Source organism: Leguminivora glycinivorella, chromosome 21 (genome assembly GCF_023078275.1).
Source record: "Leguminivora glycinivorella isolate SPB_JAAS2020 chromosome 21, LegGlyc_1.1, whole genome shotgun sequence".
In the NCBI taxonomy this organism is placed as follows: domain Eukaryota; kingdom Metazoa; phylum Arthropoda; class Insecta; order Lepidoptera; family Tortricidae; genus Leguminivora; species Leguminivora glycinivorella.
Window position 1 is genome coordinate 16,286,971 of NC_062991.1, and position 26,003 is coordinate 16,312,973.

The 26,003-nt window shown below is 33.2% G+C and overlaps 1 protein-coding gene across 1 annotated transcript in view; it reads right to left on the minus strand.

Moving 5' to 3' along the window:
* Positions 1–26,003, minus strand: part of LOC125237525 (zinc finger protein 628-like) — a 75,367-nt gene that overhangs the window by 14,769 nt on the left and 34,595 nt on the right. The window contains 1 exon segment of the mRNA XM_048144648.1: positions 21,807–22,038. Coding sequence (XP_048000605.1) covers positions 21,807–22,038 — 232 coding nt within the window.

The window sequence follows — 26,003 nt, forward strand, 5'->3', positions numbered from 1 at the left end:
AAGCATTCTAGGCTCGCCAGAAAAACGGTTATTTCCAAGCTGAATGCAAAAATGCTAATTTTATGGATGTAAAAGTTTGTGCTGACTTGCTGAGTTGTTTCAAATATTATGTCAGTCTAGATGGTATATTTGTAATGTAAGTCTTGAGAATTAAAGAAAATTATTGTCTTGCTACATTGTAATTATGTATTTGAAAGAGCCAGACCAAACTAACTTCACTAAATGGTGAACATAATTAAGTATGTGTAAAAACTCAGTACAGAGTTAGCCCAGAGAAAATCTAATAAGACTTATTAGAACTTCTTATTTAAGTACCTTAAGTAATACAAAATTATGTGGAACATTTTTTTAAACATAGGTACAATTTTTATTTCAATAAAATAGTTAAAACGAACCTAACAAGAACAGGCCACAACTGCAACCGTTATTTTAAATTTGATCGAAAACAAACGAACTACTGGCCACAAGCAAATTCGAAACGAATTCGAATTTCGAAAATAATAAATTGCTCTCGGTATGCTTCGCGTCGATTTTAAAACCGAACGGCGCGTGTAGCGAATTTATTTTTGAATTTAGAACGCAGACTTACGCGCCATTTTGACTCGTATTCGAATGAATCTTGCGCGTTTTCATGATATTTGAAATTTTTGATGTAGGTACTATGACCTGAAAAATGTCACAGATTTCTACAGAAAGTGCATTTTGTTAAAAATAAACAACAGAATAAATAATCCAAATATCCATAGAACTGTAGAAATTATACTGCTTAATCAAAAGTTTAGTTAGGTAGTCAAATTGAAAACCTGTAAGTATTGAAGATAATTTTGTTAACATGTCATTTGCTTTAGTATAATAATTTAATATTTACTACCTGATTTAATATTAACTTTATGATTATTAACATAAAACAATGTAAAGATACTAAAAATACCGTTTAGAATAATACTATGTCTCAAGCAAAAAAACTAGCACATCCTCTTTGTGTGTATAAAAAACAGTAAAGTATTCAAGACACACGAATAAAGATACCTAGACCGAAACTTACTTCCAGTAAATAATGTACGCGATCGTAATTAAACCATACATAATTTACGATTGGGCGAAAATTTAAATTATTAGGCATAAAATGCGTGCACACATGGAAGTGCAGCCCCCCCCTCCCCCACGCCCCCACAGGAGGGGGGGAGGCCCCACCCCAACTATTCGGGGTGGGCAGTGGGCACGGAAAAAATTAACACCTGCGCGCGGGTGAATTTTGTTCGTATTGACATTTTCAATGAATATGCCCGCCATTTTGTATCGTATAAATAATTCGATGGGTGGGGTTTACCGGATACGTGGAAATGTAGTTTTTTAAAATATTTAAATAAAGTTCTTTGATGGTAGGATTTATTTAAAACAATACTGAAATAAAGAAACTATCCGCTACTATGTATCATAGAAAGTCATTTAAGTAAAATGTAACTAGCTTAGTCATTAAAGTTTTTCACACGAACAGTGAATATTAAGAAGATGATAAATAAATCATTTAAAAAATACACAAAGAATGAAATAGAAACAGTTATCATGTTTATTCACATGGCTTGCAAAATACTTAATATCAAAGTAAATAAAACAATTCCAAAGACAAACAATACAATCCTATCAATACCCACACTTAAAACAACAGAATTGAAATCGAATCAACAACTCTTCTTAACTTGTTTCAAACAAACCCACGTTGAAGGGAAACTCGAAGGTTTTTTTATCTTTTTTTTTTAATTTTCGCCGCCGCTATCTCGGCAATGCTTCAGTGGTCAAATAAAAACTTGAGGAGTTCAGAACAGAGATAATGTTGGAGACTTCCGCGTTGGAAATTTTCGTAGGCATTTTCTTAATATTTTTTGGACGAAATTAATTTTTTTGTACACTTAAACTAGTAGACAGCTTGTCAAATTTATTGATTTATTAGTTGCTTTTACTGTGTTTAATTTCACTTTTGTATGAAAAGATGAATTGTCAATCAAATAAAATTTAGAAAGAATTACACAACATCAGAGATCATTAAACTAAGACTCACACTAACACACTAACACACACACACTAGTCATAGACTATAATATTAGTTTCCTGGAGTACCAAATTGACCAAACAAGAAAATGAAATTAAAACGTCCATTTAACACAACCATAATCCAATAACAGACAAAAAATCATTTGTAATAAAAATAAGAAAAAACACGTCTTTTAATAACACAAGAAATTCATAGAAGCAAATATTTGAAAGAGCACTCCATTCCTTTCCGCCAGGCAGTCAAGTTAAGAAAGATAGCCAGCCAACTTCTGAAAAGGGTACAACGTTTCCAGAGGATTCCTCGGAAAAGCGAATAAAAAATAAAACGGTTTTGCACAAGAGAAAAATGCAAAAAGAACAAAACTCGATCTTGGCAAGTTTTGCTAAAGTTGTACCGTCGGGGAGGGCTGGCAGCTTCTTTTTATTAGGAAACGTTTTTGAGATATTTCATTTTGTATCTATGAAACGGAATTAATTCACACGTAGGTTTTGCAAGGTTTGTAAGGCGTTTTCTGGAGTTTGATCAAATTGACAAAAGAGTGACTTTATCTTATTATTTTGTACTTATTTAACTTATGATACATTTTTGAATTCTTAGCACCTAATCATAATTACCGTAATGGCTCACACAGCCATGAAAAACGTTGTCGCTTCACTTGACACTACTTGAATAGTTTGTTATAGACTTAGGCCACTATGACTGAATGAATGATAATAATAGTACATACTTTGTTTTCATTACTTTCACGATTACATTAGCAAACTACGGGTATACCTAGCTTTCTTATGACTAACCCTATTTAAGCAAACTGTCGTTTTCAACTTCGAGACTTTTGTCATCAGTTTTTAGTTTATTGTAGCCGATAACTGCTGACTAACGGGCACACTTGATTGCTACTCAATACTTATCCCGGTCCTAAGCTAGTCTGATCTAAAAAAAGCCCCATGAATCCCATAATCATCCGAAAGTTCTATGCAACGAGTGAAAGGACGCGCATCTATTTTCAAATCGTAAAATTTTGGATCCTCGAATGATTATAGACGAAAATCCTAGACGCAGGCCGCGACAACCCTGGCACAGACTAAGATCGTGTGAACAGCGAGAGGTTGGCATCAGTCTCCGATTTTTTTTATTCATCCCCTCCCTAGCTTAACTTTTTAAATGTGTCGCTCCGGCTTCCAAATTTAAAAATTCTGCTGCAGTCCGTTGAATTGGGAATTGGAAAGTTTAAAATGTTTCCGCTAGTTTTTAACGTTTGAATTATAATTGCGAATTTTAAATTTGGAATGAGCTTTTTCGTGCTCTGACTGTTAGTTGGGAAATGAATTTAAGTTTTTACACGAGAGAGATTAGCTTTTTTTGTTGTATATACCTACTGTCATGACATTTGACGTGCATGTTTTATCATATTATTTGTTCTTTGTATTTTTAATTAAGTACTTCAGTTCATTCTCGTTTCTGTGTGTAGTAGATTTTGCTCAAGCGAAGGATTTATGTATAATGTCAGTCATTTTGTTCGATTCTACATATTTGCAATTTGATTGAAGTAAAAAGAAAAAAAATATAATCTCTATTTTAGTTTTTAATCTTGATCGTTGACAATAAAATGAACTGTTATACTGTAACACAATACTTATTTATAAATCATTGCAGCGACCCTTTGGATCATTTTTTGTTTCTATTATTTCAACCCTTTGATTACCTGGCATTGTTTTTTTTAAGTCCAAGGGGGTTAAGTCCGGTGCGTCAATCTGTATTTAGTTCATTATTATTATTTTATTAATTTGATGAGTAAGATTTGTTTAATAATTTTGATAAGCACTAGCTTAGTGATACTTAATTATTTTGATAAATAATAACGTATTTAAATAGCCATGGCTAGTGAAAAAATACTAGAATCAGACATTTCAATTAGCAATGTGAATTTAGGTAAAGAATAACAATGGCATTAAATTTGCCATTTAAGGACCCAATGTGTGTATTTACAATGAGACAAAACAATTGAAGCTGGATATAGTTTCGCTTATGAACATTGTAGTGTGAATATTGCTTACTAAGTAGATATTAGAAAATAATATTACTCTTCTAGATTCATCCAAATCATAATAATTAAATATGTAAGCACACGACCTCCAACGACCCGACACGGACAGACAGACAAAAAACATCCCCCTGTCTTCCGCATACAAACTATTGTAAAGGGTGACCTTTGACAAAAGTGCACAAAAGTGCATCATTCCGATGGACAATGATGCAGCTGGCCGGTGGCCGAAATAATACATTATTATTCCACTATTATTATGCTAATTCTGTATTAAAGCTATTATTTTCACAGGTAACCCTATGTTTACCAGTTTTTTTTGACCGACGTGACCAATTTGAATAATGCATAAAACGTCACGCTTCTGCAATATTGTAGTTTTTGATACTAAAATTACCCATCCAAAAAATTCTAAATTCAAGAAACGAATTTTCAATTTATCAATTCTAAAATAATGAGCCGCATTTCAAAATCACCGGAAGTCAATTATTCCTCAAAGCCCAACCCTAAACGATTAAAAAATAACTCGGCATAGACAAACGAGCGAATTAACGAAATTGCCGCCAAAATTATTCATCCAATTAAAATGCACCGCGTCATCCTAACCTCTTACACATTCGATTGTTCCAAAATTGAATTTTAATCACCGATTCTTTGCTCACAATGGCGTCTTCAAAAAATTGAAGAATTTTCGCCGAAAATGGGTTCGATTGAAAAGGCCCGAAGAGTAATTATCTCAAGTATCTGTTCAGTTTAAATTAAGTGAAAAAACTTGAGTTTTCGCGGAGGTTGAAGGGGATGGAGTAATGGATTTGGAATTGGACACCTGGGTCGATTCATTCGTGATTTTTTTTTCACAATACCTAAAGATGTAAAATCTTACTAAAATTTTCATGTTGAAATTGATGAACAATAAAATAAACCTCACTTCTAGATATTTAGTGTCAGAGAAAACTAATTTGACAAGTAGGTGACCTATCAAAATCATTGTCAACATAGCTTAGCCTGACATTAGATGGCATATTCCAGAACCAAAATAAAAAAAACCTAATGCCACCGCGGCGGCAGATGCTAGGCGTGATTATTTCGTTTCGAGACATTAGTAGGTATTTAAGTTTCGATTATCGTTTTATACCTAATAAAAGTTTTCATTTTGGCTATAGGCACATAAGTTTTTTGAAATTTTGTACAAAGCTCAGAACGCAAGGTCATTTAAATTATCAATTTATCGCCCGATTAGTCGATCAACCGCCGTTCTAATAAAGACCTAAAACAAAACAAATTAAGCGTTTGGCCATCGAACACATACGCGAAGCAAACTGGTTTGCCCGTACTATACCGTTAGCTGGCAACATTTTGATGCCTATAATAACATAATGGTGCACTTAGGGCTACCCTGCCTCGTCCGTCTAAAACGGCTTATGTTCCTTCGAAAAAGGGGCGGTTACGTCGTTTTTGAAGTGGGGTAGAGTAGATGTGAGCGCTTATTTTAACTGTTTACACGGCTACGAAATTTGCTAAATCGGGCAAAGGTTTTTGTCAATAATTGACAGTAATGTTGCTTGAGCTTTATGAGAATCGGGTATTATAAGACAGTGTTATATGTATATTATGTATGCTAGTTTTGTAACTGAATAACTGTTTTAAGTTTTTGGTTTCACACGGAAACAAAATACAATATCATAATGGTAATTAGTACGTCAAAATAATCACTAATAGCCCCTATTGTCTATTCGTAATTAAATCATAAAAATAAAAGCGCCATTCTTTCCTAATTATAAAAGAAACGGCTTTGGCTGAATGAAAGAACACTTAAGTAGCAAGTTGCGAAAAAAACAAAAGGACGCCACAGGGATTTAAAAACAGAAAGAGCGAGTTTTCGTGTTGTTTGTGGTATTCCATTTTTGAATTAGAATTCGCGTAGTGTCGCTTTTGTTTCTTTTTCGTTTTTGTTTCTAGCCAGCAATGTTGTAACTTTAGCAAGCTCTCAACTCTTCACTTCTTATTTTAAATTGTAATATCAGGTATCAAAGTCGTTTTTGAAACTGCACTTTTTGTAGCGAGATAAAGGAAGTTATCTTCCGTAATGTGTTTATAATTACTTTTGCTTTAAACGATTTTTATTATTTAAAAGTACGCTCTGCATCTGTTGTGCTCAGATGTTACCAAAAATCTCGGTAAAAAATCGGTAAAGTTATTGATGGTCGAGTTCCGCTTTTTTGCTTAAGACGATACTTATGACCGGATTGGTACCACCTGTTTTCTACCGGCTTTTGGTTTATTTTGGATGTTTTATTAGCATGTAATTATGGGTATTAAAATTTACATTATGATTTTGTTAGTTTAAAGTTTGATAGTGGTTATTTCGTTTTCATCACAGTGGCCATGAAAGGGAACTTTTTGGACACATTTTTTTTCCATTTAGGATAAAAAAATATGATGTTTTGCGAATTTTCATTTATTTGTTGCCATTATGTTACATTATATAAAAAAAAAACAACATGGAGCCTAAAACAGGATTAATAAAAATCGGTATTCTTAGTCGTAATAAATACATATAAATTCACATTGAAACGTAAGTTAGAATATATTAATAAGTATTATGCACTTAAGATAAGCAACCTTACTCTTATCATACCAAGGACTATTTTGCTATGAATCATTATAAACGTGAGACGAAACAATAATGGACTTAATAAAGAAATGAAACGCAAATGTTTTTCTCAAGTATGTCATTTAAAAGCAGGAAACCTGTTTTTCTCCGCCATATTGTCTCTCTAGTCTATGGCTGATTGTGATGTAAAGCGCCATCTTTGTTTTACAAATGGCGACCTCGATTTGTAATGCGAGTGGTCTATGGTTTTTGTTAGGAAAAAGTTTATTGTATTGCAATTAGCGATGGTTGGAGAAAATATTCATGTGCTATTTCCAATGTCTATATATTTTACTTTTGTTTAAGGAATACACGTTTAACTGCTTCTTATCATAGATCTGTATCGCATGAATTTAATTACTCAAAGAAGTAACTTGTCCCAATGTAATTAAAAAAGTAGGTAAAGTTCATACCAAATTTTGTCCAACACAGTATTTAAACCAAAAATGTTTACGTCATACCATAAAAATTGTATTGAAAATAGTTGGGAAATTATGTTCACTTACAGCCCTAATCAATTTTTTTCACGCATAATATACAGAGATCCCAAACTACAAAAAAGAGGAAATCACGTGTAATATAATGATAGTTTAACCCGAATCAGAACATAATGTTAGTACAACAAAATTCATTGAATCGCCATTATCAAGAAACTAATTACACACATCAAGGAACTAACAAAACTTGAGAACAACCCTTCCTCTGCACAAAAACTTAACCCTAAACTGCCATATGGTAACAATAGAGGTAAAAACAAAAAAGGTTACAATTAATATCAGTAATTAATAATTCTTTGTAAAAGTAATAAAGGCTAATTGGTGAGACTTTTTGTTTCTTTTGACGCATCGTCGCGTTCTTTCGTTTTGTTTTTTTCTTTGATTAGCTTTTTACTTCACACTTCGTTTGAATTAATTTAATTAAACTTGAGTAATCTCCTTTTATTAACGGAATTTGTTAGGTGTTTATATTTTTTATAATACCTGTCGTTTTTAGAAAAATTACGTGTTTGTTGGTAATAGTACATTACGATACAAGTACGTAAAAAAGGAAGTTCGAAACGAGTGGCGATAAATTAAAACACGACCGAAGGGAGTGTTTTAAATCGACACGAGTTGCGAATTTCCTTTTCGCACGTGTATCGTACGACGTTTTTCAGTACAGATGAGCTTCCGAAGTTTCGACCTGTTATATAATGAACCACTTCTCGCACTAGTGCGTAAAAAAAACACCATCTGTACTGAAAAAGTATTTTAAATTTGAGTCTCACGGGAGTTTTATAGTTAAAATTGCACCAAAAATCGTATTTCTAAAATTCTAAAATCACAATCATTCATCGCTACGTCATTTTGTCATACCGTAGAAAAAAACAGCTATTTTACACGGCGCCTATCAAATTAAAAACCATAGATGTAACTGAAAATCACGTTCCCCATTCCGCACAGTGGTCTCTTAATTTATTCCAGACAAATATAATAAGACTATTAAGGAGAAAGCGCACTAAGCCCAGTTTAATAAGCAATCGCCTAAAAAAGAGAATGTCCCTAATGTAATTGGGCAAAAAAGAAAATGTCCTCCCCAATATAATTTCCTAATCGCTGGGCCGAACGTCCTGTTCCGTAAAAAACTCAAATACGACCTTCCGAGCGTCTTCTCGGGAACGATATGGACATGACTTTTCTTTCTTACATTTTATCTTTTTAAATGTGTGCATTTGCTAAGTGATGTTTTAGTTAGAACGACTAATTATGTAGTTGCACAATCAAAAGAGTTCTTATTATCGCGGTTACCACCAGTAAGGTGTCATAATGCTTTAGTCTGTAACTTTTATTATTTATATTTACTTTAAACTCGACATAATAACAGATATGTGATTGATACGACATAATTGATTTTATAATAACAAAAAAGGTGCTTGGAAGCTGTATTTATGGTTTTAAAATATGGATAAAATAAAATTGTATCAGACAACACTAATCCCACAATTTTAGTTTTGGATTCTTTACTACGTCTAAATGTAATCAAAATGCAATTAAAACTGATCGTATCATATCGTAAACACAATAAAAAAAAGTGAAATATGGAATAGTACTATCCTGTTACTTTTGCATTATATTTAATTCTAGCTTTTGCCTGCGGCTTCGCACGCGTTAGATAGAGACAAAAGTAGTTTATGTTACTCTCCATCCTTTCAACTATCTCCACTTAAAAAATCACGACAATTCGTGGCTCCGTTTTGCCGTGAAAGGCGGACAAACAAAGAGACACACACACTTTCCCATTTATAATATTACTATGGATATGGATGTATCTGTTATGGAAAACAGCATGGTACTGGTAAGTTGCTGGTAAAATGTTCAACAAACAACTGAAAAACAACAAAAAATCCAGTCGTATCCACACTTCGCCAGCGCATGATGTCAATATTTACCCAGGGAAAAGAAGGCGGCAAAAAATAAATTAGGCGAAAGCTCATTTCGCCCAAAAATCGCACGACATCTGCGCCCCGGGGCGATGGAGGGGGGGGGGGGGGATTCCTTTCCCATTACTATTTGAGTGGATGTGGGATCGCGAATGCAAGATGGCGGACGGGGGTGATTTTTGATGATTTATGTACGATTCTTTCAGATGCTGTTATTACAATATACAATAAAGCAACATTATTTAATTCACCAAAAATAAAGTTGTTGATAAGATAAATTGGTCAAAAATTACCGACTACTTGAACAAATGAACATATTTGTTTATGCACGTAAAGATATAGATGAAATGGAGGTGCTTTTGCAAGCAGGAACCAATTAAGTTATCAAAAATTTCGAAAATCTAACTTTTTTTAAACATGAAGTAAACATGTCAATAAAGATTCCATGTGGGTTGGTTCTCATTTATAAAAGTACTACGGCCGAATTATAAGTTACTTATAATAAGATAAAGGGTTTGCCCTTGAGATGTTTTTTCTTATAATTTAATAAAGGGGAAGTTATATTTCTTTCAAACCAAGGGTTGACTTAGTTTACTTTAAATTTAGAATTTGAACCATCACTTAACTCTGCACTCTGTTTAAATATTTTTGCGTTTTGAAGAAATCTTCAAAATTTTGTAGCTTTTGTATCTTTAGCCGTTGTAACAGTATTATCTTCGGTGCTATTGTCAAGAAGTCTATTTGGATCAGATTCTTAGTTATTATTCAGAGATTTCACTACCTGCATTTATCTTAACAACTAGCAGATATTTTTAATATAATCACAATAGCTCCAACCTTTACTAAGTTTTTTACTCCTACACAAAGTTCCGAGTTTTCTTCAGTTGTATTTCGTTCATTAAAATTACAACGATTATTGTTGAATGAAATTTGTAGTATTTGCTGTTGTTTGTGAAGAATTGTATTTCCGAGTGGGATGACGATGTATGAACGAGTATTTCATGTACATATTTATAAAGTATACAGACAATACTTGGACAACAATTTGCTATGACTAAAATTTGAGAGCGTCATCAAGATCAAGTCTATGAATGGTGTAAAACTTTGATATAGGTACAGTCGCCATCAAGATATATCGAAACTGCCAAAGCTGTCACAAATATCGAAATATGCATTCTAGTCTATAATAGAGGCATGTTCCGATATTTGTGAGAGATTCAGCAGCTCCGATATACATATATGACGCGACTGTACACGTACATATTCAGATTATATTAGTCATTTTCAAGAAATCTTTTTCGGTAAGTATTCAAAATTAATTTGATAAAAGCAACTTTACGCTTTGAGTTTTTTTTTCGTTCTTTCTTATGCCTTAGTTATTTGGTAGTAACGAAGAAAATACTTTTGATATTACTGTACGATAGCTTCCTAGATATATGTATTTAATATATAAGAAAATGTGTCTGTCCATTCCATTCAGATGACACTTATAATAAAATTTTTGCCGTCTAGTTGAGAACAAATGCGGCCAAGAATTCAAATAAAACACAATATTTTAAAGGTATTCGAAGTTAGGAACGAAAATGTAAACAAAAAAGACGAATCGAAGGAGCCCGGCGCTAATTTAGACGCAAACATTGGAAAAATCAAATAAAACCCGATCGCACGGAACAACCTTTTTTCCATCTCGTTCTGTAAATAAATACACTTCACTTTGGGCTCGAGACGTTTTGATACTTTTCGTAAAGATATACTTACTATTGTCCCGGATCTGTAAGTTCACATTTTTGACACATTTGTTTTGAAGTATGTTGCGATGTGGCTAAGACGTATCGTCTGCCAAATTTAACGATTAATTTCGAATTGGTTGAATCGATTAGGCCCTATGTACAAGGAGGCGCTTAAACAAATATACGATTTCTGTCAACTTATTGAAATGTCATTTGAATCAAAATGACAGACTCTGCCACAGCACTAGTTTAAAAATAATAATGAATGATAAATGACATAATAAGTAAATCCTGTGTGATAAATTAATATCGTAAAATACTCACTAACATATGTTAGATTACGTTTAAAGTAAGCGAAATATTGTTTTTAAGTATTGGTTTTTTTTAATATTATTACAGGATTTTATTTAAAATGTCAGTAGGTTGCGCGAGTTTTACGTTTTGTAGACGCTGTCATGTGTCAAAAAGAGGTTCTTACAGCTCTGGGACAATAGCCAGTGCTATGGTTGTTTTAATGGTTTGAAACAAACTTTTTTTTTAAATAACAAGCACTCTCCAATCCTCAAAAAATGCCTTACTATTATTTTTTTCGGAATAATGTGAAGTCAATGATGATTTTGTACATTTTACATTCCTTGTTGATATTCAGTAATTTATAAATAAGGTCCAAGGGACTATTTTGTGAAATTTTGAACAAACATTTTACATTTTATTACACACTATTTTTTTCTATGAAACAGTATGATTATTTCTTTACTCTGCATTCTAACTGCTAATTTCAGACAGGCATCTAGGTAGTTGGAAAAGAATGTCAACATTAAATTTCTATCCGTCATATAAATAATTTAATAGCTTATGTGGTCACGGGACTGATCTTTCATCATTCAAAATTTATGACATAGTCAAAGTCGTAGCAAAGTAGCAAATGTACAATGATGTGCCAAAACGACTACGTTATTCAATGAATATTTTATATTGCTACAATCTTAGTAATTTGTAAACTTCCTTCTTCAAATACTGTGGAAAATTTAATAAAACATTTAGTATGAAAATTGTTATTGTTACTACGGTGAGTTATACATACAGAAACATGCATACTTTAAAACGAGTTTTATTAAAATACATAATTTTATTACATTCCGTTTATACAAAGAATTATGTAGACACGGTATCATCTATAAATAGTCTTACTAGATAGATCTATGTCCTTCTTCTAAAGCTCAGTCATATAAAAATCTCCATTATTATCTTACGATAGTAGAACCAAATAGCGAAGGAAATTATGTTGATTATTCTACATTTGAATATGGTTTTAATGGAAATTATGTTGTTTTTTCTACTTTTGAATATGATTTTCATATAAAAAGAAAGGAAAGCAATGATCATGAAATTGAATAATAACTATAAGTAGGACCTTGTAGAAGAGTGAACAAAGCAATAGTAAAGTAAAGTATCAAGAACCACGTTCCACTCACTTTATGCCCTCTTTTCTGGAGGGTGGCACAAAGACGTGATGGAAAATGAAAAAAAGCGACAGAAAAAGATAACAGATTCCCTCTCAGTTAGTCCAATGATGGAAATTACGCTTGTTTCGTATTGGTCGCCGTTCGCTTTGTTTTTTCTTCAATTTATTTTACGGGTTTTAAATTTTATTGTGAATTTTTATTTGGGTGTCTTTTTTTGTTTCATACGCGGTGGAATATAATTTCAATATGGTTTGATAGTTAAGTAAATACCTATGCATGGTCATACATGGTATACCGATACGACCTTCAAATCTTCAAGGAAAGAGCGTACACCCATCTTAAAGGCCGGCAACGCACCTCAAACACCTCTGGTGTTTCGGGTGTCCATGGGCGGCGGTGATCGCTTACCATCAGGCGACCTGTCTGCTCGTTTGCCTCCTATCCCATAAAAAAAAATGGTCATTTGGATTCCGAAAATTTATTCATTTTGTAATTAACAATCGAATATTTATAATAAGTGGCCCTATATTAATAGGTTTATAAGGTAGTGTAAGGTTTAAATAAAGGCTTAATAGGTTAAATAAATAAATATCATATTATATTCTGCAAAGAGATAAAGACAAACAACAAGATGACACAACATGAGTAACAAGATGAGTTTTAGTTTCCTATTTTTACAAAACTTGATTTACAAATATATAATATTTATATATCAGAAACATAATCATCGTGCCCATAAAATCTGCATCAGTATTATGTAGCCAAAATATTTTAATAGTATATATCTACCTACCAACTTCTTGGTACTTTCAAAAAAAAATTTTTTTTTTTTTTTTTAATGTTGACGTTCAAAAATATTTCTACAATTTTAGATCTTATTCCTTTAAAAAAATAAGGATGTTTTTTTTTTCAAAGTAACCATGTAGAATATTTTTTAGATTAACTTCTTGTAGCAAAATACATAGGGCCCCAATTCCCAGTGGGCTAAACCTACCAACTTCTTACTTCGATTTTTTCACCTTATTCGGACAAATTTTTCCATTATAACATTTCTAAAAATGATAAGATGGATTACTTGCTCCCAGCGGCGCGGGGGACTTATCCCTTTCTCGTGGTTTCTGAATTTTAATATAGTGGCAGGTTTTTAAGATGGCGGGATGTATACCTACGGGTATTAAAAGTGTTTTTAAAATTCAGAACTAGATTTTTATGCTTTGGTAATGGTTTGTTGAAAAATCTAGATGATAGCTATTATATAATATTTTTTCATCAGTTATATTTACTAAGTATTATTTGAAAATACAAATGACCAGATTAATGCTGTAAAGAATTTTCTACCGCTCAGTCAATGGTCATATCAATTACGAATTCAGCAAGTTTTATTTTACATGAAAAAATAAATTTCATCTTAAAGGCCGGCAACGCTCTTCCAACACTGCTGGTGTTTCGGGTGTCCATGGACGGCAGTGATTGCTTACCATCAGGCGACTTGTCTGCTTGTTTGCCTCCTATCTCATAAAAAACGTAAGGCGTAATCGGCTTATTTTAATATTTACACATTTTATTTGCAAAAAAAGAAAAAACTTAAATTTTACGAGTAAATATTTGTAAGCGCTCTAATAGCCACAAATGTCACAAAATGTAATTATTTACACAGTTAAAACAAACCCTAATTACCAAATAAAAATAACCAACCACAAACAAAACCTTTTGCCGATTCAATGCATTAGTTATATTTAAAGGAAATGCATTTCACCGACCGCAACATTGCGGTCGCAACATAGAGAATTTATAATATTGCATGCTTCCTACATTTTAATGTTTGCTAAAATATAGGTTTATGCTTACCGAAGCGTATGGATGGATTAATACTAGTTTCCTAAAAATTTTGGCGATAATTTTTAACGAATGGACCAGTGGGTATAAAAAGTTGTGTCACTTTTTTTTTTTTAGATTTTTAGAGCATATTATAAACAATAATGTTCCTCATTTTTAAAATTTTCAGTAATTTAATAATACATTAAACACGAAACTTTGTATATATTATGAAAAAAGGTATCACTAGAAAGCATTGCTTGAAAAGCAGATAATAAAAAAATTAAGAATGTTTTTCGAAACTTCGTCTATACCACAAAATCTTAACCGAATAGCCATACTGCTTTAAATTGCGATGACTTATTGAATGATTTGTATAGTCTACCTTTAACAATGTTTTCAGTTCACTTTATTCAAATTTATCCCAATATTTCACATCTCCAAACACAACAGCCGTTCTAGGTATCCTAGGATTTGTGTTTGCTGGCTACCCCTCAGTTGATATACATGAATTAGTATGGCGGGGTCACGGGAGGTCGTCCCAATACCGCTAGCAAGCCCTATAAGGGACGACTAACAATCTATGTATGAAACGAGTTTACATGACAAAAGGGCATGGATGCTGATGAAATATACCAAAATATTTTAAATACAAAGGCTGATGAAGCTGGATGCTATTATCAGCTTCATCAGATATCTATATATCAATTTTTTATAGATCCTCATCGTATAAAAATTGAAATCGATTTGGTATTTATCGTCGGAAGTAGAAGATAGCCGTGTTTAAATACTTCTAATATAGCCCATGAAAATTATAATGATGTGAGACGAGAAAGAATAAAATCTTGTCCGTGGCAAGACAGTCTAAAACTCAAGTTTTATGCACTTTTGAAACAAATTATAATTAATTTTAGGTGTGCTAGTTATTTTGTGATCATTTTGTCTTAATTGCTAGATATATTTCGTTTCTATCGTAGACTCTCTATGTGGTTCTTACAATTGAATGTTGGATATCGTCATCATCATCAGTACCTTATAATGTGTCTGTTTTCTATTACATATATTATTTTATAATATGATGTTTATTTGAAGTTTTTCGTTTACTTTCTCATTCTGTTCTGTTTTTTTTATCAACAATTCCATCATTCTCATCATTGTTGCTATACATGTAATTGTTGTTTTACTCCTTGCTTTGTCATTTACGTTTTAGTTTTAGTGACTATACTTTATGTTTACTTTTACTTATAAATAAATACTAGTCATTGATTTTGATGTTGACCGTGTTCTTTTCAAGATTTAAATTTTTATCTACTTTTCGTTGTCTTATCCCTAACTTTTTTTTGTGCTCACCGTTGTTTCAACATTAATCATTACGCGTCCTTTTGAATGATTGCTTTCAACAATTATAATTCTTACAGCTTCTTGTATATGTAGTTAATAATCATTTTTTTAAGTTTTTCGTGTTGTTTTCTTTGTCCTTTTCCCAAATTTTCTTTGTGCTCGTTGTTTCAACAGTTTCAACATAATCATCACGCGACCGTTTTTCAGCGCGGTCATCGGGCAGAGTCGCAATGATTCTATTGATTTCCACCCCCCACCCCCACCCTCGCGGGAGGCAGTATATATACGTGTAAATAAATGGGGGGGCCGAAAAGAGCAATTATGTTGAGGTAGGCTGAAACTATGTAATTTATCTCGTGCGTTATTGATTTTGGGAATATATTATTATTCGTGGGGATTTAATCGAGTACAGTGGAGTGGAATATCTTTAGTGTCTTGTGAAAATTTGGTTTTAATTGATCTTCTTGTTGTGCAACAATGAAAAATGGTTGTGAAATCAGTGGAGGATAATATAAAAGTTGGGAAGGACACCTTTTAAAATGATGGTGGGCAAATTGTTGACCAGTTGAATGCTCATATAAATGCATGTTGATTTGACATATTTTATAAATTAATCCTTATAATCGAGTACATATGTATAGGATGTTTCATATTAGGTATTAAAAAAAATGCAAGGAATAACGGGATTCAGAACACAATTTTTTTAATCCTGCTGCTATTATGTACCTAGATACTACTATAATACCTGCTGTTGCCACATATCAGAGCTTTAAAATAAAATTAGGAAAATTTTAAACAATTAATATTTCAGTACATACTTTTCAAACTCTAAATCAGAAACAACGGAAACTTCTTCTTAATAAAAAAACTTCGTTCTCCGTAAAAAGGGATAATTATTAAAATATTTCCTTGCCTTTGTTCCTTTCCTTGGATTTTTCACCTTGGACTTTTCATTATGATATAAAGTTTCGGTAACTTTCGGCGAAGCGAGATTCTATTACGCTTGATTTTTAAACTACCATTTTAAGTTGATCCCCCGACGTTATATAAAGTCTTTGCCAACGAGTATCAATGTAAATTGGTAGAACTGCTTGGATGGTGATATGAATGTATGGCCAGGTGTTCTTTTCTACTTCACTCTTTAAAAATGTCCTTTTTGTATTAGATTTTAAAGGCGCTTGAGACCTTTTGAGTGAAAGACAGTTTTTCCATTGAGTTTTCTCGGATACTGGATAATTTTATGGAGGTTATTGCTTTTATTTGAATTTGCTGTATTTTAGATACTTTAATTTATTCTTAAGAATAGTTAAAATCGAGCATGTTACTCCTAACTTTAAAATATGTTGAAAATTATATACCTATAACAACCACGTCCATGGGCAGCAGTGATCGCTTCCCATCAGGCGACCTGTCTGCTCGTTTGCCTGCTATCTCATAAAAAAATAACAGAGATAAAGCAGATCACGCTTTATCACTGTAGAACTATGTCATAGTGACGTTATAAATCAGATTGTAAGAAATCTCTTACTGCTTGTCATTTTGACATGGTTGTAGAGTGGCCTAGGGTTCCAATTGACAACGTTTCAAAATTTTCAATGTCCCTAAATCGAAAACCATTTCGAGATATACGCTTGTAGATCACATAAATCATTTTTTTAATTTTTTTTTTCGCATTTTTAGTATAAAAAATCTTAAAAATAGTTTAAAGGGGAAGTGACGTCAAATAGCTGATTTAGAGCTGCCACTATATCAAAAAAAAATTCCAGTTGGGATGTCGCTTGAGTTTGACAGTGAAACTTGTCACAGTTCGTAGCAAAGATATTAAAAAATCCATGGCTTAGTCTATGATTCGTAGTCATTCACTAGTGGTTGACAGTGATACTTGACAGTCAGACATACCGGACTGTTTAAGCTGACTCTTAAAACTTTTTTTTAGGAATGATTTTGTCGTTTTCTTAGGTGTATGAAACAACACATGTGACGTCACGAAGCTGTGTCTTGACGTTTGTAACTTACGCTCTTTCTGCTCGAAGTAGTAATAAAAAGGGAATTTCTCATTAAAATAGCAGTTTTTGGAAAAATAAAAAAATACGTGTATCTTTTAGTATTGAGTTCTTTCAAACCAAACAATAAAAAGTAGTACTCAAAAATATGAAATGTTGTCAATTGGTTGAATGTACATCGAAAGTTTATTAACAGAACTAGGCAAAGATGCAAATCTGTGTCATTTGAACACTTTTAATCTAATTTAAGAGTGACCTAAGGACCGTTACCATGGCAACGAGTGCCAAGATAAAATTGACTCCCCCATATAAAACTTCTGTTTCACCCGACTCTACATGACAATAGGACAAAAGAAACAAAGAAGGCCTTTTTGCAGTAATTTATGTAAAAACGTTTGCGAAGTTTTGTTTCTTTTTATGTCATTATTGTCATTAGAATAATTTGTTTGATTTTGTTGGGAGTCTTAGTTTTGTTTTTGGATTTATATTTGAACATAGTGACGCAGAAACGTTCCAATCCATCTGAAATTGTCATTGAAATGAAAGACTTTTGTTTTTCATACAAGGTCTAAAACTTAATGACAATTTCATGTGGAATGGAACGTTTCTGCCTAACTACGTCCATTTGAAAGTTGTATCTATACAAAGTTAAGTTTGCCTTAATATTTAAATGCTTAAATGCGTTATTATTATCATAACCAAAGACTACGCATTCTTTATTAGAAACTAGCTTTTGCCCGCGGCTTCGTTCACGTGAAATTCTAAAATTGCGGAATGCTCCATACAAACGTGGGGGGGGGGGGGGGGGGTGGGGAAACTTAAAAAGAAAAAATAGCGTATGTCACTCTCCATCCGTTCAACTTCCATAAAAAATCACGTCAATACGTCGCTCCGTTTTGCCGTGAAGGACGTACTCAGACACACACTTTTCCATTTATAATATTAAGTATAGACAACCGAAGACTATTCTTTATTCGAAATGGCGAAGGGTTATAGACTAATGGCGGAAAATTACACAGCGGCGGTGAAACGGCCAAGTGTCGAAGATTTTCATGCAATTTCAGATCGCTTACATGGTGGTACGTCATTTACTGAAGAGGGTGCATTTTTAAATAACTCAAGTTTATGCTTAAAGCTTTTGACTATTTATCAATATAGAAATTACTTAAGAAAAATTTATGATCACTCAATTTTCACCAAATTTTACGCTAGTAACTCATTATTACGTTTCATAATCAAATTCAATATCTATATTTAGAACCAGTTCCTATAACTATAAAAAATAATTTTAATTCTAAATAAAATAATAATACAACTAGGGAACAAATCAAATTATTTTATTGAATATTTCGTCGGGTACCACGGCGGGCGGGTGGTCTAGTGGTGAAGACGTTAGCCGCGTAAGCTGAAGACCCGGGTTCGATTCCCGGCTCGGCCACCAGTGGGCCTTGTCATTTTTTCTTTCGTGTATGATATCTATTTAAATTTTTAAAATAATTATGTTATTATTTCATTTTATCTGTGTTGTCTATTTTTTAGCTACGCAATAAAAGGATTGTAAATACATAAATAAGGAAATTAATAAATAATTAATGTGATCTAATGCTAGAATATGTACTTAGTGGTCGTATTTTACTTTAAAACTAGTGGAATGTAAAACTGTTAAAACCATTTAAAAAACATCAATTCTAATAACACCCACACAGAAAAACACTCATTTGTTCACGTGTGCAAACAAACAATTAACAAATTATCACTTCCGGCTGAAAACAATACTGTCATGACCGCAACGTGGAATTAAAAAAGAAAAAAGTCATTATCACTGGCAGCCAATAATCATCGCTTGGGGAGTATTCCGTCTGCTTACAAAGCGCGAGTGAAAAATATACTTCTAACAAAAAAAATAGTGTCTGTTTAACAGACACAGATGATTTGACTAGTGCCAGTTCCGGTATTTTTTTATATCTTTTATGATAAATATTCAGTAGGTACTTAATTTAAAAAAAAGGACTAAGAAAACATCTAAAATATGTACTTGATAATTGATATTTTTCGTTTTGACCCCAAAAACTTTTTAATATAAGATTGTCCATTTTTACCTAAATCTGGAAAAAGTAGCCTCTTAGAATTGCGACATTAAAATATGCCAATAAAGAAAGATTTATTTATTAAAAATAAATTCAGTTGAGCAAACACGTTTTTTTTGTATGTTTGAAACATCTCATTAATATTTTGTTAATTTATATTTAGTCATAACCATTTAGACAAACGTTTGCAAATAAAGATCTTGAAACTTACTGGTGTATGGAATAGGTACGTTAAAAATATGAGAGTTCATCTTACATTGGTTTTGTGTGAAAATTTCTGCAAGCGTTGTTAATAACATCAATGGCTGTTTTAATTGCTGGCTGCCAACTTGTCTGTGACTTCGGAACGTGCGAAAAAAACGTGTAGGAAAAGAACGGGCGTTCCAAATTTGAATAGTTTGGTTTGAATTTGGAATCGGTTAACCGATTTTGTGTAGGAATTTTATTTTAAGTGTATTGACACCTATGGATGTTAGAGTGACATAATTTTACATTGATTTCGTAAGAGATTGTATTTTTATAATGAGGGAATATAATATTAATTGGTAATTGGCAAAAAATTCTGTCATAAAATGTCCATATAGACAATTTTTGACAACTGATTGCGCGCATCTTAAAATTGTCAAAAATATCGTTACCTACCTCACCTCATTTTACATAGCAGATAGGTTTTAATGCAAATTTGTTTAAGATAGGTTTTTTTTATCATTATCCACGTGGATAAGACATCTGTCACTCTCACACTGACATACTTGCTAAAGCGTGACGAATGCTTTATCCACGTGGATAAGTGATAAAATTGGCAGCATTATACGCCGGCTGAACACAACTAAGTCCTACTTATGTTATCAAGATTACAAGAAGTTGTACACTTGTACAGACGATATTAAAAATATCGCCCAGTAAGCAACCTACCGCTGTTGCCGATGCTAACTGTACTAACATAAAATTTTATACTATATACTACAAACATATCCTAACTCAAACAAATATTTCCGGAATGTAATTAATGCATTGTTTGTAAACTATCCCACCTAACTAACATTTAATATCATCACAAATCAAACACGCAAACTAAATTAACGAACGCTAAAAATTCCCACATAAAATAAATGGTTGAATTCATAATGTGCATACGAATAGAGCGGCCGCCCGCCATTGGTTACTTGAACGTGGAAAAACACGTGAATTTTTTTTCTAAACCACGTAGAATGTACGTTGCGTCGCGAGGCGCGCTCCCATTGGTCGGCCGGCGCTCGGCCGCCGGTCATTGGACAATTTTTTCCCGCTTTTCACGTATACGCCGCGTTTTTTTCCTCGAATCCGTGGCCAATCGGGCGCTGTTTAGTTTTTAATTATAAAAGTTGCTAGCGGCCAGTATTTTAGTTATCGAATGCGAGTTTAAATTTAGAATGTTGTCTGTTGCGTTTCGTTTTATGACTTCGGCGTCCGTTATAGATTCTCAAATGTATAACATGCTTTTATACGTTTTCTTGGTGTAGAATTATATTGAAAGTTTGAATATATAATTATGCGGTAGATATAATATGATATATCGAATGATTACATGCTCTGTCCGTGGCTATAAAGCCTTAGCATTAAGAAAAATGACAAAGCGTGTTAACGTTGGTATTTACATAATGATATCTAATTTGGTTTTCCTTTCAATGGAGCACATGAGTCTATCATGTTAAAAGGTATTATTAGTTATTGAAATGTTGAATTATATACTGATAGTTACCAGATGGTTAATGGTACTGAAGTTTTTGTCTGTAATAATGGTAAAACTAACCTCTTTTCAGTTTTGCATGGCGTTGATCATGACAAAATGATCATGGTAAAAGCACTTGGGCAAAGACCTTTATAGGGCTCCCCCGTATGGACTATGGACCCTGATATGCTGGACCAGCTGTTTGGAACTGTAGCTAAAAGACTAACCTTAGTATGTGCACATGACTGAGCTGGTTCAACCGCCGATCACAATACAAGCACTTATACAGCTTCTTCCATCCCTAATATGCTGGGCCAACTGCTGGTTGCAGCTCTTAAGAGTAGACTGACCTGTATGTAGCCTAGTATGCTGCTGCACACGACTAAGGTGCTTGAACCGCCTGTCACATTACAAGCACTTAAACAGCTTTTTCCAACCCTAATATTCTGGGCCAACTGCTGGTTGCAGCTCTTAAGAGTAGACTGACCTGTATGTAGCCTAGTATGCTGCTGCACATGACTGAGCTGCTTGAACCGCCGGTCGCAATACGAGCACTTGTACGGCTTCTCCCCCGTATGGACCCTGATGTGCTGGACGAGCTGGTGGTTCGAGCTGAAGCTCTTCAAGCACTGCTGGCATTGGTGGGGCTTCACCTCCCCCCCTAGGCCCCGCTGGAGCTCCCGTGCGTGCATTTGCATGGCGTTCTTGTGCATGAAGATCTGGAACAACAGGTATGTTGAAGGAACTGTTTTCTTATCTTATCTTTTAAGGTAAATGGTCAGGTAAGAGCAAGTATGACAATGTCTTTGACTGAAGGCTTCTGGAGACTGGTTTTCAAATTCTACAAAACTGTTTTGGTGATATTTTTACATTTGTGAAAAAACGTCTTGTCATCGTGATAATGATAGTAATTACTAGTAAATTTTTAAAGTCTAAAATACAGTCAATACCACGGTTAACTAAAAAAAAATACGGGAAAATTGTTGAAAACATCAACTGAGGCCCCTTCACGTATAAATAGTCAGTTTCTTAGTTATATATAAATTTTAAATTGGTGATTTTTTATTTTTTATTTAGTTTATTATCCTTCTGATTATTAAAATTCCCCAATTGAAAAAAAAAACATGTTTTGTCAGACGTCGCATCATACAACAATAGAGGAAAATATATTATAATAAAAATACCTAATTTATTTATAGTTTCTATATTCAGGAACGATCAGGTGGATTAATAGCGAGTGTATGTACAATCCTATTTATATCGTCATAATTATATGATAGGTAACACTTTCTACTTAAATATACGTACAATTTTAATCTCTTTAAACTGGTTTACGTAACTGTTAAAAAATGAAACGCATAAAAATACGATTTTTTGTTATACTACGTCGGTGGCAAACAAGCATACGATCCGCCTGATGGAAAGCGGTCACCGTAACCTACGGACGCCTGCAACTCAAGGAGTGTCACATGCGCGTTGCCAACCCATTAGAAACTTATAAACTCCCTTTTGCTATGTTAAGTACACAGCAAAAAGGAGTGTACAAGTTCCAAGGAGTGTTCGTGTTGCCGACGACTCAAAGGACAATAGACGGAACAAATTAGTTCCGTCGGTCCTTCTGTCACCAGCACACCGCACCCTCATTGAGCTCTGGCAGCCTTACTCACCGGCAGGAACACAACACTTTAGTCAAATTCCAGTGTCAAATCCCGCGTTTGTTCTGATATCTACTAGTGTTCAGTAACACATATGTCTATGTAGATAATATTTGTTTTTGTTGGTAACCATTGTTTAATATACTATGTTGTAAAACCTGATTTGATATGAAACATGAAATAAGTAGTTCTATTATAAAGGCGCATTAAACGTACATTTTCGAAACTAGCCATAAAACCGTTATAAAATAATCCTGCCTTTTCGTTCGCACAAAGCGTTGCATGACGCAAGGCACAATAAATAATATTAAGTCCCTATAATTCCGTTTATCAGACTTAGAGCTGGAAAGCAATTTCTTTGAGCTAAATTATAGGACGGCGCGTGAAATCTAACGCCGAGTATGTGTAATGTACACGGTTTACATGTGTGTGTGATATACTAGGTTTTTAAGAAGTATGTCGCTTTCTATGTGTGTTGGAGCGAAATTTCGGTTTCAGCCACCAATAGTAATAATAATCAGATCAGGCAAATACATTCTGTAGCGAATGGATACTTATACCAGAAAAGTAATTGCAAGGGATTTTCTAGCAAGTTTGGAAGGTCCAAAAATACCGCGGACAACCGAAATATGCAGTTTATTTAAATTGTAACCAGACTCCAACGATTTATTATTATTATCGATTTATTATTATGCTATTTTTTAAAGCTACAGGAATTATGAATTAGGTGATATTGACCACTCGTTTTTAATTTGTACTAGAATTAAGACACCTAGTAGTTATCAATAAATACACGCAAAAATTTTGAAAAGATTTTGAAGAAAAGCGCTTTTTTAGTATTGCTAACCATCTATGACACAATTTGGATATATGTCACAATTTGGATTTCTTTCAACCCCTTTATGCCAAGAGTGGCACTGAAACTTAGTAGTTCATCTGCTCTGCCTACCCTTTTATGGGATACAGGCGTGACTATATGTATGTATGTATGTGTATCTATGAAGATGGAAAAATCGCGTAGAGCAATGGCCGCAAGAAGCATACCGAAATTGAATAACGAAAAACTACAAAAAAGCGGTAAGTGAGCGAACTGTGTCAAAGTTTAGTCGATACTGTTGTCATGTATAGTTATCTCGCGAATCTGGCTTGCTTTATATGCATGTATATTTATTGAAAACCCTTTGCGGTGCGATTGCAAAGAAACTGCTTTGAGCACGCGATACACTTTAGGACAAATTAAGGGTGTACTTCTTACTCCTCTTAAAGGTGTTTATTATGTACCTATAAGCAATTAAAACTTTGTATCTTAGACAGAAGCAGACGACAAAGAGGTAAAATAGTAAATTAGTAATCTAAAAATGTTATCATAATATAATACTCGTATATATGTGAGTGTGTTTAGTACAACGTCTCTCTTTGTCGGTTACCGTACAGGCGAGATTTACTGACAAAGCGGCTTTATAGCAATCGAAAAAGTGGGACTTTTCCCGTGCACACTCACATAATTATGTTCAATAAAAACACTAATTTAATAACGCTAGGTTTATTCCAAAATTTCCCGAACACTATCGATTGTCAAAAGATGAACGCCAACAAATAATTATAGTAAAATGAATAAAAAAGTACTTATTCACCCATGATTAATTCAAGCACTGAAATTTTACATTAAGCAATAACATACCTATTTGTTTTAATCTTTAGAAAAATCATTACCTCGGGTAACAACTGCATATGGCGAAACGCTTCAAAGTCCAACATTGTGACTGAATTTTGTAACTATCCAAACAAAATATGAAAAAAAAAAAAACATAGAACGTGTTGTCCTGTTTAACTCAGAATTAATTATAACAATTCTAAAACTGAACGTGAGAAGGAAAATGTAATTAAAATTAAAACCAACCACGAAAAAATATTTTATTCAAATTATCTCATTTCAACAGACAAAACAGGAAAATATTTTACGTACCAATTAATTTATTTCAGTTATAACTTTTGACATTTTTGTTTTGGTTTTATTTTAGAGTTTTTCGTTTACCGGTTACTGAATTCTAGGAATGATGTATAATACGAGTAAAACGCGGAAAAATAGAAACTTCTATTATTACGGGACACTATGAGGAATAAATAAGCCGATTATTTAATATCATGGCTCTACAGTTAAATAAACACTCATAAACGTTTTTGTAAAGAAACGTGTACTTTTATTTTATTTTCGTGTTAACTTCAATAGACAAAATTAAAATTACCTCTCAATTGCCGAAAGTAGCACTGAAAAAATTATCAGTTTCATGTGTACTGATTACCCCGTTTGGGAATAAAAGCGCGTTTATGTGTGATTGTATGTACCTATAATTATTTATTTATTTAATTCAGACATCAAATGGTCCAAGAAATGTGTTAGTTAAGTCGCTTATTGTCTATGTTAGTAACAAAATTTAATAATTAATAATTAAAAGTGACTTCGTCCTCTGCTCTGACTCATAGCCCATAACAGCGGACAATCTAGCTTATTTGCTATCATGTATGTAAAATTCATGTCTCATCAGTCGCCTCCTTTAAGAAATCGTGGTATTTCTTATTGAAGAAAATGTGCTGTTTTTCATAAAATTTTGTTTGCCCTATAAAGGGTTAAATGTGTACCGATTTCATTGTCCCACAGTGTAGCCCTCGCACGCGTGTTAGAAAGTGGATCCCGCCGCCGGTATCACGCAACTAAGAAATGGTAAAGAATTTATGCCTTGATACGATATGATAGAGGTTCAATTCCCGGGTGAGGCACGGTGATTTATCGCGATGTTGGGGAAATAGTTTTTTGTAATGAGAATAGAATTTTTTTTTTTTGGGTAAGTTGATATTTTTTACAATCATTAAGTCTTGCATTCATAAGTGTAAATTGGTTTAGATACCTTATTAAAACTTCAAAAATTTTTTTTACATATTTATTAGAAAATAAATAATATTTATGTTTTCACAACCAACTCAAATAACTGATTTATTTGGTTCATTGGTGATGTTGTGATAATGCGTGT